Genomic DNA, 16556 nt, shown 5'->3' on the forward strand with positions numbered 1-16556 from the left:
ACAACTTTGAGTACAATCCAGTCCTCAGTACTCATTTCAATACTCATTACAATGAGTCGATGTAAGTACAGTATGTCAGGATTTAGTTAATAATGTAGCTCAGAATTATGGCATTTATTTGGCAGCTTATTGTAACTAGCCAACATGAGATTATTATATTTAGGTGCCTTGAGATACAAGTGACTCCTCTTGTGAGTTTGTTTTAGATTCGAGCAGTCGTTTGGCCGACTTTTTGCTTTGACTTGCGAGCAAAATTTTGAAATATGAGCACTGTATGTTGGCAGTGAAATCAACTCACTTCACAACAGGCAGCAGTTGAAAAATTCTTGAGAAAAAAGTGGCTTCAAACTTTAATGCCACTCCTCGTTGAAGTTTACTGTCAAATCAAACATCAAACAAAGATAATTACATGTCGTCATGTATTTAAAACAACCACGTAGATTTAAGTCCGATTAGCTTGATGCTAATGAACAATGCATTGGTGTCGCCGTGTTATAATACTTTAAACAACAGATATTTGTACACAAACTGTTGAGCAACACATGTAAACAGATAACATAACAATACTCACAGACATATATTCTTTATCCTCTGTGAAAAATTACTAATATTTCTGCATCTTACTGAGGCGTTTTAACCGGTTTATGGATATCCATATGTCTGTTTTACAATCCCCCCAGGTGTCCAAAGCGCACATACCAGAAGGAACAGCATCATGTCATTGAATTGAAGCAAACAATGTGGCAAAAACCTTTTAATTCCTTACAATCTATTTAACCATGTCATTACTGTATAATTTTATTCAGTACAATATTATTGAATGCTATTTTTATTCTTAAAGCCACATTAAAAACTTTTTTTTTGGCGGGGGTGGTTTGGGCTGAGACAGATTAATAGCATTTACATTCATTTCAATGGGGAAAGATTCTTTGAAATACAAGCATTTTGTGTTATGAGCATGGTCATGGAACCAATTAAACTCGGATCTTAAGGCACTACTGAATGTGTATTTTTTTGTATCGACTGCATGTAGGTGTGTGTGTGTATATATATATATATATATATATATATATATATATATGTATTGGTGTAGTAGCTATGAATATTTTGTAAACATATAATGGCCTGTTCATATGGGGCCATTGTTTGGCTATAATTTTACAAGAGTGTATATTATACTCAAAATGAATAAATTATTGATAAGTAAATAATTATTTTATTAATAAGATATCAGTTAAAAGCTATTTAAATATGAAGGGAAGGAATTGATAAGTTGCTTTTTTTCCTCTACATTTTATTATTTTATGGGTACAAATTCCACTTCAACCGTCAATCAATACCAATAAATGAATGCACGTAGAAAATGTACTATTGTTGAAATAAATCAAATGTTCATATTTAGGAAATGTAGGCATGCGTTTTGGGCCTGTTAAAATCCGGGAATCCAAACATTGATGATGTTGAGCTCCCTGTTGCGTGCAGCCGTGATGGCGCTTCCTCAGTTCCTGTGGCCACCACTAGGAGCGCCCTCCTTGACCGACCTGCTTGTTGCAGCACCTGAGGGCAATTAGCACTTAGGTGGAGGCCAAAATATAATGGAGTGCCGCAGAAGATGGTGGCATCTCTTCTGTCCTCGTCAAGCTGACACTCAGAAAAAGGCAACAAGTAGGTGGTGACTGGTGAGGTCCTTTTGCTTTCGTTGGTTAACGCTTGCTTGTTTTTGGGCCATGCTGGCGCAGCTTTTCTTCTTTTAGTTTATTGTTTTAGTTTGCTGCATGGGGGCCAATTTTTTTCCCTTGTTTCTTTGTGTTTGCTTGTTTTTTTTCTTTTTCTCTCCCCCCCCCCCCCCAGTCGGTTAGGGAGGACAGCAGTGAACAACATTTTGTCAGGTTTACCTTTCAAGGTTTTAAAGTTTGAGAGCCACTTTTTGCATATTTAAATTTTTCAATCAGAGCTGTATTATATGGTTAAATCCTAATATTTACATGTTTAAGGTGAAACTATTCGCGAATGCAGGTTTTGGTTTTTAGTATTCAACCTCTAAATTGAGAAATTTTCCGAATGGTAAATGTAACTGTTTAGGGTGAGGCTAAATATTAAGGCGTTTAGATATAGCATTGATCTATAATCTAAGTTGATGTAGTGTAAAGGGACAAGAAATGCTAAAACTAAAATATTCACCTAAATGGCATTTAGACTTTGATTTTAAGTATTTATCGAAGTTGAGGGTTCGTGTTGTAACATTCTAAAGTTAAATGTAAATATTCAGCTCATAAGCATTTGGATTAAACTTTAAAAACTCTAAATTGACAAACTGTCATGAATTTGTAAAAAGTGACCTTTAAGTCAACAGTTTTTGTTGGTCGAGTGTTGACTCCAATTGTCACTGTTATTTTTCTTTGCATTTTTATTTTTTTGGGGGTGCGGTACAAAATAAAGCTTGTGTAACTGGTATAACCCCTTTTTGTATCTGGGGTCCTTGTGTTGCAGTCTCCTAATGTGCCATTTTTACACAAACTGTGTAATTTGGCTTTTTCTGTGTTTTTTGTGACAGATGTGTGCAATGTAGGTCATTCAAAAATGTCAATTAAGCAAGGGGGCTGTAAACCCCCTACCAAAAAAAAGATAAAGCCTTTATAATCAATATCAAGTTGAATGGCTATCAAATTTTATGTTTCCTTTGGGGACAGTTTGAAATCATAAGTTTTGATTAGCTTCATATTGTGCATGCAGGAAAAATCAGATGACAAAAGGATATGTTAAAAATTGTGTGTGTTTAAGTCTGCTTCCAAAGCACACAAAGGTGCACCCAGTTGGGAAACCTGAGTAAACTGTGCCACTTTTTTTTTTTTTTTTTTTTTTTTTTCCCCTCCCACCCCCAATCCAGTCTCAAGTGTGGCTATAAAAGGACGCTCTGACTGCAGCTCACTCTGCTGACCCGGAGACCGTCCACCATGAAGCATCTCTTTTCGGCGCTACTGCTGCTCAGCTACTTGGGTAAACTCAATCGATGACACATGGAAAGCATTTATTCGCCAGCCTTCACCCATGTGCTTGTAGGCTCTTCGGTCTTACTAGTAATAAGACGAGGGCGCACTGTTAGAATAACTCATGCAAGTAAAAACATTTTCCACTGTATGAAATTTCTACATGCTAGTAGAACAACCTGTTACTAGTGAGGCAAAACTGCACTAATGGTACTAGTCACATGCAATATGTTAACTATTTATACACTAGTAGGACTAGTAACAGTTGTCAACTTACAGTTTTGCCTCACGACTAGTCAGGCACTCGTGTGCCCTTCTGTGAATTGTTGAAGAGCATACTAGTAAAAAGTACATGGATTTTACTGTAAGATGCAAATTGCTATACTTACTATTGGTAACCTTTTCACTTCTTGTGCCACTTGGCATACTCGTGTCCAAAACGTTGGCATAAATGAGTGTGCTGCATTAGTAACACTATGAGGCTCAATTAGTAGGCATGTATAGAAAGCAACTTAATAATTTTGATCCTTTAGTCATCTTAAGCTCAATGTACGAGTACACATTGTCCTCACTAGTAAGAATTAATTGCACTAGTAGGAGTTGCACATACTAAAATAACCTTTCTAGTGATGTTTTTCCATTAGTGCCACGTTTGGCCTACTACTACGCTCTGTTGTCACTATTGTAAGACAATTCTGTGGAAAACTAGAGCGAATGTCTTAACTTTATTTCAACTGTTTCACATTTCTGCACACTAGTAGGACAGCAGTTTTCACGAGAGTGAAAACTGCACGAGCGGACAGCTGCATGCTATTAGTGACATAATTGTTCGTTAGCACCTAGCACAGCGCTTGTCAAATTTTGAGCAAAAAATACTTGGCTCTCGCGCTGTGCTTCAATGTAGGAAGTAAAAATTTATGTAAAATTCTACTTGAGGTAAATTAAACTGTACTCAAATGCTGCGAATATTTTTCAATTGGAACTTAATTCAATGTCATGTACCAGTAGAGGGAGGGCTTGTAACATTCTTGAGACTGATCTTGTGGATCAAGTGTTTGTAGCTTGGAGATGTCCGACTCGTGTGCAGAAAAGTTCAGTCGTGGAAAAATGTTCCTATAGTTGACCTACAAAGACACAATGATAAGGAATGAAAGTTTTTCCAAAGTTCAATGAACACTGTCATACTCCATGCTCAACACCCCCCCCCCCCCCCCCCCCCCCCCCCCCCCCCCCCCTGTTGCAGTTGCTGCTGTGTTGTCGGCCCCCACCAAGCATGTCAGGTGGTGCGTCAAGTCGGACAAGGAGCAACAAAAGTGCTCTGACTTGGCCGCCAAGGCGCCCGTGTTCTTCTGCGTGCAGAAAGCAGACTCCAAAGGATGCATCGAAGCCATTCATGTGAGCATCAAAATCATTCTTTTCAAATGGGATTTCTTAAAGCGACAGCATGGTATTGAATGGTTGAGACGGCTGCCTCGCCTTCCAAGGTTCTGGGTTTGAATGGTGCATGTTCTCTGTGCTTGCATGGATTTCTGTCTGCGTTCGCCGACTTACCACATGCATGTTAGGTGAATTAAATAGTGGCCTGTGATTGGCTGACAAGTTCAGGGTATGCCACATCTCGCCCAGTCAGAAGTAACTACAGTGGCTGCTAGTCACCTTTTTGGAAAATGGTTGTACCCACCAAAAGTTGCAAGATTTGAAACCAGTTGCTTTTGAGAACTGGTTGTGAGAGAGATGGGAAATTGGCTAAAGTTGCTTCATTGGCAACAGGGCACTGCAAAAAAATTGCAAAATCTTACCTAGTGAAGAAGCACCTTTGTACTGTACTTTTTTAAAACATTTTCAGCAGGACCAAGGTAAGATCGTTTTAACAATCTTATAAAGTCAATTCTTGTTCCAATGGCAGATATTTCTTAAAACGATATGTGGTCAGGTATATATTATATATGCCAATGGAATAGTTTGAATTCAGATTCTTAAAAGTTTTGTCTTGCTGATGAGTTAAAAAAAAGTCACAACTCTTGTGAACAGTAGGTACGCTTAGGCATTTTTGCAGTTTGGGAAGGTAAGAGTACATGCCAAAAGTTATTGTTTGCAAGCTTTTTAAAAAGATAGTTGTGAGAGGGCTGTGAAAGATGCCAAGTTGGCAACACTGGCTCTGAGAAGTTGCTAATAAGATGACTTTTCATTGTCCACCGAACAGGCAGGAACAGCCGACGCCATCACGTTGGATGGAGGAGACGTCTACACTGCAGGACTGGAAAACTTCAAACTCCATCCCATAATTGCAGAAGACTATGGTGCTGGTAAGTCACCCTAAACAATTTCAACAATCCATTAAAGGTCCCATGCCAGCAAATGTTTTTATTTTTGTTTGTTTGTAAGAATTTGGGTTGGTGAGGTCCTTTTTCAAGCTCTTCTAGTTGGCATTGCCTCAGACTTGTGAGATGGATTTGATATTATTCAGCTGTTATGGCTACTACTGTTAATTTAAATATTGAAAATGGCTTTGCTCTTATATTTCATGTGGCTGTTACAGTGGCTTGTTGTGGCAAAGCTTGACATTTTGACTGACTGCAAGCGTCGCTATTTCATCCAGTTACATTGTAGTTATTTCAAATATGTAGACTTTAGACAGTTTGTATGATTTGGGGGCTGAGACCTGCTCACATGGAACCCAGAAATTCAGTTCAGTGGGCAGACAATTTAATAATTAACTTGCTACATCACAAACACACGGTCTGATCCGGTCGTTTTTCAAACCTTTTGCATTCAATCGCAGACCGACGACATCTGTGTCCCTCATTTTGACCCATGTTTGGCTTAAAACTCAATTGCTTTTGTTCGCAAAGAACCTTAAATTCTGGCCATTTTGCACAACTGATAAATGGTGTCTTGACGCGATTGACACAACATACAACAATTTATCACTGCTGACGAATGTCTCCTCCCCAAATCAGATATTGGAATACAAAGGCTGACCCATGAGGTAGCATGGTTCCACAGGGCCAGAAAATACAATGAGTGGTAATGGAAGCTAGGAATTGTGGTCAGAAATGTAGAATGGGTAAAACACTTTTCTTTCCCATAGATGGGAAGAGAAATCTCTCAAAACACTCCCACACTGTGGAATAATTGCTCAGGATATTAAAGGGCAATGAGGTCTTGATCTCGAGTTGAAAACAATGCTAAAATTTAGGCTGATTGGCGATGATTATCTTGTTTAACATTTGATTGATCTGACCATTTTCTAAATGGGAGGGGGAAAAAATCATACCAACACATCCTGCATCACAAGATGATTGCTCTGAATAATAGTTGAGTCACTCAATAATCAGGCCTTTGCTGGCTGTTTGAAAGTGAAACAAATGCTCAAATTTGGCCCGATTGTCAGCCCCGAGAGTTTTCTGAGCACATCAGGGAGTAAAATTCATCAATGCACCCACACCACAGGTGACTCGCTCAAGCTTTTAGACTCCTTACAATCAGACCTTTTGAAGACTTTGATCAGGAGGAATCTGACTCAAAATAAGACTGCTCATTGTGTATTGACCACATTCATTTTTCTGGAAAAATGGTTGCACAGCAACTTTAAAACATTTTTTTTTTTTTTTAATTATGCAATGTGCTCAGCATCTGATAGCTGTTATTACGCCGTCGCCGTGGTTAAGAAGGGCACAGACTTTGGTATCCGCGACCTGGCGGGGAAGAGATCTTGCCACACTGGTTTGGGAAAATCTGCTGGCTGGAACATCCCGATTGGAACGCTGATCAAGTTGGATGTGTTGAAGTGGGGAGGCATTGAGGACCAAACGATTGAAGCTGGTGAGTGATGTCTCATGTTAAAGTTATAGACCTAAGTTGCTACTTTGAACCTTATTTATTTGCAGCGGTGGGTAACTTCTTCTCTCGGAGCTGTGCCCCTGGAGCAGAAAAGGGTTCCAAACTGTGCAAAGGCTGCAAGGTAGACTGCTCACGGTCTCACAATGAATCCTACTACGACTATGGCGGTGCATTCCAGTAAGTGCCGTGGGTACCTCGCTGTATCGCATGTTTTTAAACAGTTTTAATGGGTTTAGGCAGTATGCAGGCCAGTCTAAATTTAATTGAGCTAGTTCCACAGCAGGCCAAAAATGTACCAGAGCTCTCCTGAAAGAACCGCAAAGAAACTGAAACAGCCTCACTGTATTTAGTCCTGACTCTGGTCACCAGCAGGAGATTACTCCAATGTTCTCAAAGATGGAATAAAGGGGTCACAACCTTTTTGAAACAAAGAGCTACCTCTTGGAGATTGATTAAAATATCAGTTGGCTCGAGTCTTCTGAAATTTGATCAAATTACTGTAAATTATGTTATGTGAAGACACTGCTCATTAATTACTCACAATGATTAGGAAACGGATGTATCAACATGCAACACTATTTCTAGAAATTTCTATCGGTGTTTACATTTTCAAATGATCACTTTAACATTCTGAGGAAATCGCAATGTCTCATAACTGGTGTTCCAGCTTTAGAAGAGTCCTGTGGTCCTTGTGGACTACCTGGTGCCCATGGGCACCATGTTGGTAACCACAGCCCCAGAAGGTTCATATTGCGCTAACATTTCAGAGATGCACTCGACCTCGAAGAGATTTGTACACAAGCAGAGCTTTTTGAGTATATTCGGAGTGACCAGAAGGCAGTGCAGAGACCTGCGCACTGGGCTAAAATAGTGACGTTTTTCTTTGAGTAAGGACTTCACAGAAGCATTCCGGATGTACATACACTCCAGTCAATGGAGTGACAGTGAATCTCCAGGCCAATTTTCACCTGCTGTCAGTGACTCATATCTGCATTTGTGAATGTGCACGTTATAGCTCCATATTGGCTGCCATAATTGAAGAATGTACAATGTACGTCTGTCACTAGGTGCCTCGTCGAAGATGCTGGAGATGTGGCGTTTGTCAAGCATCTGACTGTACCAGGTGAGTTCCTTCAAGGTACTCTCTTGGATTCAATTTTATTGCTTGGTCATGTCTAAAGATATTGACAACCCGGCGTTCCTGTTCAATTTCAAGCATGGATCCTTGAGGCTGGTTCATGGGTCAGTCATGATTGGTGTCCACCAAATTCTTTCAGGTTATGAAAAATATATTAAAGAATCCTCATTCTCCCAAATGAGCCAGAATCAGAAGTGGGTATGCTATACAGATGGGTGATGATGAATTGGATTGATTTTTTTTTCCCATGTGGGTGTCATTTACTATCATTTGGAGGGTGGTTGTGAGGGCCCTTGCGTCGGCTCTTCCAGCTGTAATTTTTTGCTATAGTTCATGTATTTTGAAGATTACTATAAATCTCAAGAGTTGTCAATTTGGACAATGTAATACTTGCAGACAGCAAGAAGGCCAACTATGAGCTGTTGTGTGTGGACAACACCAGAGCACCCATTGACAAATACAAAGAATGCCACCTGGCCAGGGTACCCGCCCATGCTGTGGTCACCCGCCAAGACCCGGCGCTGGCAGACTTGATCTGGCGAAGCGTCACCACAGTGGAGGCAAGATGCACACTTGATTTGAGATATGTGTTCATGTGGAATTTTTATTTTTTTTTCTGCCTTGGAGGGGCTTAAATTGGGTAAGATGTATACTTGATTTGAGAAATGTGTTTTTTTTTTTTTTTTTTTGTGCACGTTTCTTTATCAAAACAGGGCTTCAACCTGTTCTCCTCCGCTGCATACGGACTCACAACGAACCTGATGTTCAAAGACTCCACACAGAAACTGGTCCGGCTGCCTCCCAACACAAACTCCTTTTTGTATTTGGGTGCCGGCTACATGAGCACCATTCGCTCTCTGAACAAAGGTAACGACAAACTCAATCTAACTCAGCTGAACACTTGAACAATTTTGGGTCTTTTTTGTTTTTCTCCTCCCCCCAGAGATCACTGCAGCTGGATCAAGCGCCATCACGTGGTGTTCCGTGGGCCACTTCGAGACACAGAAATGTGACACGTGGAGTGTCAATGGCATGGTGGATGGCGAAAACAAAATTCTGTGTCAGACTGCCCCCAGTGTGGAAGAGTGCCTTAAGATGATCATGGTAAGATGACAAATGTATTCTGAACATTTATGCAATTTAAGGGTCCACATAAGTCACTCTATAGCACCCCCTGGAAAATAAGCCGCAAAAAAAACGTTTTTCACCAACCAACCCCATATTGGATAGGCATCTTTAGTCACGGAAAGCACAGTTTAACGCACCATACCTGCAATGGAACAGGAAGGCAGCCGTTTCACCCAGTAACACCCATGGAAAGGTAAAATAATTATCACCAGTTTCATCTACACAAAACTGGGTGGACATGTTGATTATAACAGGATGCATGAAAGGCAAAGACCCATGCCTGGAAATGAAAACGAAGTCCGCCTTTTGGGTTTGAAGCAGATCTTTCATTTACTTTAGAGTAAAGAGGCAGATGCAGTGGCAGTGGATGGGGGGGAGGTGTACACTGCCGGACAGTGCGGTCTGGTTCCAGCCATGGTGGAGCAGTACGATGAAGGTACAGGAAGAGAATATTCAATATTATTCCTCTCTCACCTACCCCAATTGTTTCTCAATGAGTTACATTTGTACCTCTTGTCCCACAGCCAAGTGCAGCATATCTGGAGGTAAGCAATGTATTTTTCTATACTGCTTGTTCCTCATTAGGGTCTCAGGTGGGCTCTTTCCGAGCTGACTGGGTGAGCGAAGCGGGTACAGCTTGGATTGGTTGCCAGTCAGTGTGCACGTACAATATAGACAAGCATTCACACCCTAGGACAATACAATGAATGACTGGTTCAATGACTAACATGCATGATTTTCAGCAAGTTATTTTCTGAGGGTTTCTTGGTGAAGAAAACCATCTAAATCCTATTGTGGCGTGTGTAGCCTCGTCATCGTCCTACTTCGCAGTCGCCGTGGTCAAGAAGGGTTCCGGGGTGACCTGGGCCAACCTGAGGGGGAAGCGGTCCTGCCACACAGGCTTTGGCAGAAACGCCGGCTGGAACATTCCCATGGGTAAAATCCACAAGGAGACCGGCAGCTGCGAGTTCAGTAAGTAGACTCATATTTGAAATGACGGTATAAATTCTAACTTGCAATTGTTGCGGTAGAGTTTGTTGTAGACTCAAGTGTAACCATATTGATGTGAGAAGTAAATGTTTTGCAATATTTTGAATGCTGTATTTTTGTCATTGCTGTATAATCAGTAACTCCCAAGGTACATTTTCTTTTGATTGGGACACCTCATATGACAAATTGGCATAATGCACCCACAGGGTAATCAAAGGAGGGGTTGGTATAATATTCAAATTTGCGATTACTACCTTAATCCCAAACAAACTCATGAATTGCAGACTGAGGGTTTTGGCAGCGCACAGGGCTTCCTTTGGATTGGTGTCGTGAAACTGAAAAATTGTCTTCCTTGGAGCAAAACACTAGTTTGGTTGGATCTTAAAATAGCCTTTTTTTTGCTTGGGACTATGCAGGGTATAGCAATGTACTTGCTGAACAAGTGAGACTCTGGGGAAAATTGTCTAAAACTGGAGTCAGGGGCTTGGTTGCAGTGAGGTCAGTCTGCCTTTTGAAACCAGTCTTTGGGTGCATTGATGCAGGGAACGCGCCAGTTCTTACAGGGTCAGAGTTCGCTTGATGGGGACACCAGGCACTCTCACTACAACTGGTGTGTAGTCTGCATACTAGGGAAAACTGCAATATACTTTCAGTTCCAGTGACGCTGTATCAATGTCCCGGACAAATTTACTTTATTACACACTAAATCTAAAAAAAGTTGCCAAAAGTACATCATGCCCTGTGCCATTTCTTCAGGCAAGTTCTTCAGTAGCGGCTGCGCCCCTGGAGCTCCGGCCGGCTCGCCGTTCTGCTCTCAGTGCGCAGGCAGTGGGAAACCTGTGGATGACAAATTCAAGTGCCAACCCAGTTCAGAGGAGAAGTACTACGGCTATGCTGGGGCCTTTAGGTAAGATTCTTCATGCAACTATGAAGAGCATTAAGAAAACAGCAGTCTACTTCTCAAGCAAGAATGTCTGGAGTCTATCCCAGCCGACTGAACATGATTCTAACACCGAACCTCAACTGAGACCGTTCTGGCGGGGGGGGACAACTAAATTTGAAAAAACGTTAGACCGCACCCCCACCAATTTACAGAATTAACTTAAGCAGACAAAGTAGAACCTTGATAGAACAGACAAAGAGGGGTGGAGTCCTACGATATAACTGTTGCCTATTTTTTTTTCTCCCCTCCCTCAGGCCATATGCACCCATTTTACTGTATAGTAGTTTTTTTTTTTTGTGTGGCCTTAGCGCCCAGTACAGCAGTTATGGTGAATGTAAAAAAAATTTCAAAACTGTCACATTTTATCCAAACATGGCACGCTGGCGTGCGTGGTCATGTTGATGTACAGTACTAATCATAGGAGTCTCTTTAATGAGCTGTGAGGAATTGGTGTGCCTCCTAGTTCCAAATCTGTTGCCAAAGTCAAACGGCTTGACGAAAAATGACTTATTCCATAGACTTTTGTACTCTTCAGAGTGAGTGCCACAGCCAGGCTGCGCTGTTTATACACAATAGATTTCACCATCATGACATGGCTGTCACGCCAATGCCCCGCATTCAACATGGTTGCTTGGAGGCATTCCTTTGGGAATTGGATCTGACTGTAACTGAGTCTCTCATTCTCTGACTGCATTGCCCCGCAACAGCCAATTCTGGAATTAAGACTTTGTCGATGGCAGTTTAAGTGACAAATGGAGACTATTTTTGGACACTGTTCAGTCCAGATAACTTAACTTGGTTTGGAAATGGCTGCATTCAAGGATGGTAGCGTGATCTTTTTTCCTTTTCAGATGTCTTGTTGAGGGTGCTGGTGACGTGGCCTTCATTAAACACACAATTGTTGAGGAAAACAGTGACGGTAACAGCCTTAGACACCACACAAACACCTGCCAGTACCAAAACTGATCATATTTGTGCTCCATTGCAGGTAAGGGTCCAGCGTGGGCTGCAGATGTCTTGAGCAGTGACTATGAGCTCATTTGCCCCTCCAAGGGTCCGGTGCCCATCACAGACTTTGAGTCTTGCCACCTGGCGGCCACCCCGGCACATGCTGTGGTGACCCGCCCCGAGACCCGCAACAAAGTTGTCAGTATTCTCCAGGAACAGCAGGTAGGGAAATGCATCCAGTGCGCTGTCTCACCTAATTGTTAATCTTGCACTCAAAAGTTGGCAACATTGGGTGAAATCTGGGCATGACCCAAAAATGCATTCTTTACAGGTCAAATTAATGTCACTTTCTCCAAACTTTAATTCCTAGGCCAGGCTCGGCACAAGCGGCAGCGACCCCGGTTTCAAAATGTTTAAGTCTGAGTCTGGGAAGAACCTCCTCTTCAAAGACTCCACCAAATGTCTCCAGGAGGTGCCAAGCGGATCCGACTATAAGAGCTTCTTGGGACCAGATTACATGGATGCCATGACCTCACTGAGGCAGTGCAGCGATGCCACTCCAGGTTTGGGATGCTATGGGACTCAAACCACACTGGAAATATGGAATTAGTCTGTTATAACAGAAATGGTCACATAGTGAAAATCCTTTTTCCCCCTTTTGCTCTTTCTCACAGATCTGGAGAAAGTATGCACGTCCCACACCTGTCAGCAGACAAACTAGATGGCTCAACATCTTTTCCATGAAGCATACTGATGCTACATTGTATTGTCTCTCTGATCTCAAAATCCTCAATAGCCACTTACAAATCAATACTTATCCCTACGCAAATATTAAAGACTTATTTCGCAAACTGTTTTTCTAACATGTACCTCATTTATCAAATAAAGCCTTTTCAATGCCTTACAAAATCTTGCTCTGAATCATTACCAAAAAGTACATTCGTGTTGTAGTCAACATACTGGATAAGCTTCAGTTTTAGATTTTTGTTCAACACTTGCCACCTGTGTGTGTGTATATAATTTTTATCATAAATTCACTCTGATTATCGGTATGTTTGAACTCTGCTTAACATTTACGATTGTCAGGCTGGATTTTTTTCATCTTAAGTAACTCTTGACATCTTATGTAAAACGCCACATTGGAGATGTTTAAAGTTCCTGCGGGTGGTTTTTTTTTTTTTTTTTTTTTTTTTTTTCCCTCCCCCCCAGTCTCCTGCTATAGGGTTCTACAATTTACTCGAGCTGGAAGAGGTTGTTTTGCCGAATGTGGCAGTTGATATACATGTTCATCGAGAACAAAGAGTTACGACTAGTGGAAGTGTTACTAGCTCAATTTACCGATGCGACCACGTGAACCTTTTGGCTCCTTTCTTTGGGTAATGTTGACATGGTAAACCTTGGAATAATACAAAGATCAGTGTCGTATCAATTTATGTTACCATTTCGTCCATACACAATACAACTTTGAGTACGATCTAGTCTTCAGTACTAATTTCAATGAGTTGATGTTAGTACAGTATGTCAGGATTTAGTTAATGTAGCTCAGAATTATGGCATTTATTTGGCTGGTTAATGCAATGAGGAAATATGAGATTATTATATTTAGGTGCCTTGAGATACAAGTGACTCCTTGTTTGTTTTAGATTCGAGCAGTCGTTTGGCTGACTTTTTGCTTTGACTTGTGGGCAAAATTTAGAAATATGAGCACTGTTGGCAGTGAAATCAAATTACTTCACAACAGGCAGCAGTTGAAAAATTCTCGAGAAAAAAGTGGCTTCAAACTGTTTAATGCCACTCCTTGTTCAAGTTTACTGTCAAATCAAATATCCATCCATCTTCTGAGGCGCTTCTCCTCACTCGGGTCGTGGGCATGCTGGAGCGTATCCCAGGCCGGGTACACCCTGAACTGGTTGCCAGCCAATCGCAGGGCACATACAAACAACCATTCGCACTCACACCAACGGGCAATTTAATGTTGTCAATGAACCTACCATGCGTGTTTTTGGGATGTGGGAGGAAACTCACGCAGGCATGGGGAGAAGATGCAAACTCCACACAGGCGGGGCCGCGGATTGAACCCCGCACCTCAAAACTGAGGCAGACGCTCTAACCAGTCGGCCGCCAAATAAAATATCAAACAAAGAGAATTACATGTCATGTATTTAAAACAACCACATAGATTTAAGTCTGATTAGCTTGATCCTAATGAACAATGCATTGGTGTCGTCGCCGTGTTATAATACTTTAAACAACAGATATTTGGACACAAACTGTTGAGCAACACATGTTAACATAACAATACTCACAGACATATACTCTTTATCCTCTGTAAAAAATTACTAATATTTCTGCATTTTGAAATACTGAGGCGTTTTAACCGGTTTAGGGATATCCGTTTGTTTTATAATGCCCCAAGGTGTCCAAAGCGCACATACCAGAAGGAACAGCACCATGTCATTGAATTGAAGCAATGTGGCAAAAAACGTTTTAATTCCTTACAATATATTTAACCACGTCATTACTGTATAATTTTATTCAGTACAATATTATTGAATCCTATTTTTATTCTTAAAAACACATTAAAAACTTTTTTTTTTTGGGCGGGGGTTGGGTTGAGACAGATTAATAGCATTTACATTCATTTCAATGGGGAAAGATTATTTGAAATACAAGCATTTTGCGACTCAAAATTGCCCGTTGGTGTGAATGTGACTGTGAGTCCAAATGGTTGTTTGTTTGTTTGTGCCCTGCGATTGACTGGCAACCAGTTCAGGGTGTACTCCGCACTCACATATATTATATATATATATAAATATATGTATACATATATATGTATATATATATATTTATATATATATATTTATATATATATATATTATATATATATTATATATATATTTATATATATATATTGGCGTAGTAGCTATGAATATTTTGTAAACATATATAATGGCCTGTTCATATGGGGCCATTGTTTGGCTATAATTTTACAAGAGTGTATATTATACTCGATATGAATAACTTATTGATAAGTAATTAATTATTTTATCAATAAGATATCAGTTAAAAGCTATTTAGATATAAAGGGTAGGACTTGATAAGTTGCTTTTTTTCCAAAACAGTTATTATTTTATGTGTACAAATTCCACTTCAACCGTCAATCAATACCAATAAATGAATGCACCTATAAAATGTACTGTTGTTGAAATAAATCAAATGTTCATATTTAGGAAATGTAGGCATGAGTTTTGGGCCTGTTAAAATCCGGGAATCCAAACATTGATGATGTTGAGCTCCCTGTTGCGTGCAGCCGTGATGGCGCTTCCTCAGTTCCTGTGGCCACCACTAGGAGCGCCCTCCTTGACCGACCTGCTTGTTGCAGCACCTGAGGGCAATTAGCACTTAGGTGGAGGCCAAGATATAAAGGAGTGCCGCAGAAGATGGTGGCATCTCTTCTGTCCTCGTCAAGCTGACACTCAGAAAAAGGCAACAAGTAGGTGGTGACTGGTGAGGTCCTTTTGCTTTCGTTGGTTAACGCTTGCTTGTTTTTGGGCCATGCTGGCGCAGCTTTTCTTATTTTAGTTTATTGTTTTAGTTTGCTGCATGGGGGCCAATTTTTTCTTTGTGTGTTAGGTTGTTGTTTTTTTGTTGTTGTTTTTTTTGGTTTTTTTTCCTCTCTCTCTCTCTTCACCCCCAGTCGGTTAGGGAGGACAGCAGTGAATACGACGACCTGTGGTTTGGTATGGGGTGTTGTTTATAAAGTGGCTCGCAATGAAAATGATAGCAACATTTTGGCAGGTTTACTTTTCAATGTTTTAAAGTTTGAGAGCCACTTTTTGCATCTTTACATTTTTCAATCAGAGCTGTATTATATGGTTAAATCCAAATTGCTACATGTTTCAGGTGAACCTGTTTGTGAATGCAGGTCTAAATAGAGACATTTATTTAAATCCTAAATGTAACTGTTTAGGGTGAGGCTAAATATTAAGGCATTTAGATGTAGCATTAAGCTATAATCCAATTTGATGTCGTGTTAAGGGGCAAGAACTGCTGAATATATTAAATGCTAAAACTAAAATATTTGCCTAAATGGCATTTAGACTTTGCATTTAAGTATTTGATATTGAAGTTGAGGGTTAGTGTTGTAACATGCTGAAGTTAAATGTAACTATTCAGCTCATGAGCATTTGGATTCAACTTTAAACTCTAAATTGACAAACTGTCATGAATTTGTAAAAAGTGACCTTTAAGTCAACAGTTTTTGTTGGTCGAGTTTTGACTCAAATTGTCACTGTTAGTTTTCTTTGCATTATTTATTTTTTTGTGGGTGGGGGACAAAATAAAGCTTGTGCAACTGGTCTCACCCCTTTCTGTATCTGGGGTCCTTGTGTTGCAGTCTCCTAATGTGCCATTTTTACACAAACTGTGTAATTTGGCTTTTTTTGCGACAGATGTGTGCTATGTAGGTCATTCAAAAATGTCAATTAAGCAAGGGGGCTGTAAACCCCCTACCAAAAAAAAAAAGATAAAGCCTTTATAATCAATATCAAGTTGAAAGGTTATCAAATTTCATGTTTCC

At 40.4% G+C, this 16556-nt stretch overlaps 1 protein-coding gene across 1 annotated transcript; it reads left to right on the forward strand.

Moving 5' to 3' along the window:
* Nucleotides 1-2902: 2902 nt before the first annotated feature.
* Nucleotides 2903-12886, forward strand: LOC133411293 (serotransferrin-like). The gene is made up of 17 exons (XM_061693487.1): nt 2903-2997; nt 4231-4382; nt 5191-5293; nt 6621-6812; nt 6878-7007; nt 7898-7953; nt 8365-8528; nt 8682-8835; nt 8912-9072; nt 9436-9532; nt 9621-9641; nt 9904-10068; nt 10843-10993; nt 11881-11948; nt 12018-12199; nt 12348-12540; nt 12652-12886. The coding sequence occupies exons 1-17, from the start codon at nt 2955-2957 to the stop codon at nt 12696-12698; spliced, it is 2079 nt and encodes a 692-aa protein (XP_061549471.1). The 5' UTR covers nt 2903-2954; the 3' UTR covers nt 12699-12886.
* The last annotated feature ends 3670 nt before the right edge of the window (nt 12887-16556 follow it).

This window comes from Phycodurus eques, chromosome 13 (genome assembly GCF_024500275.1).
Source record: "Phycodurus eques isolate BA_2022a chromosome 13, UOR_Pequ_1.1, whole genome shotgun sequence".
In the NCBI taxonomy this organism is placed as follows: domain Eukaryota; kingdom Metazoa; phylum Chordata; class Actinopteri; order Syngnathiformes; family Syngnathidae; genus Phycodurus; species Phycodurus eques.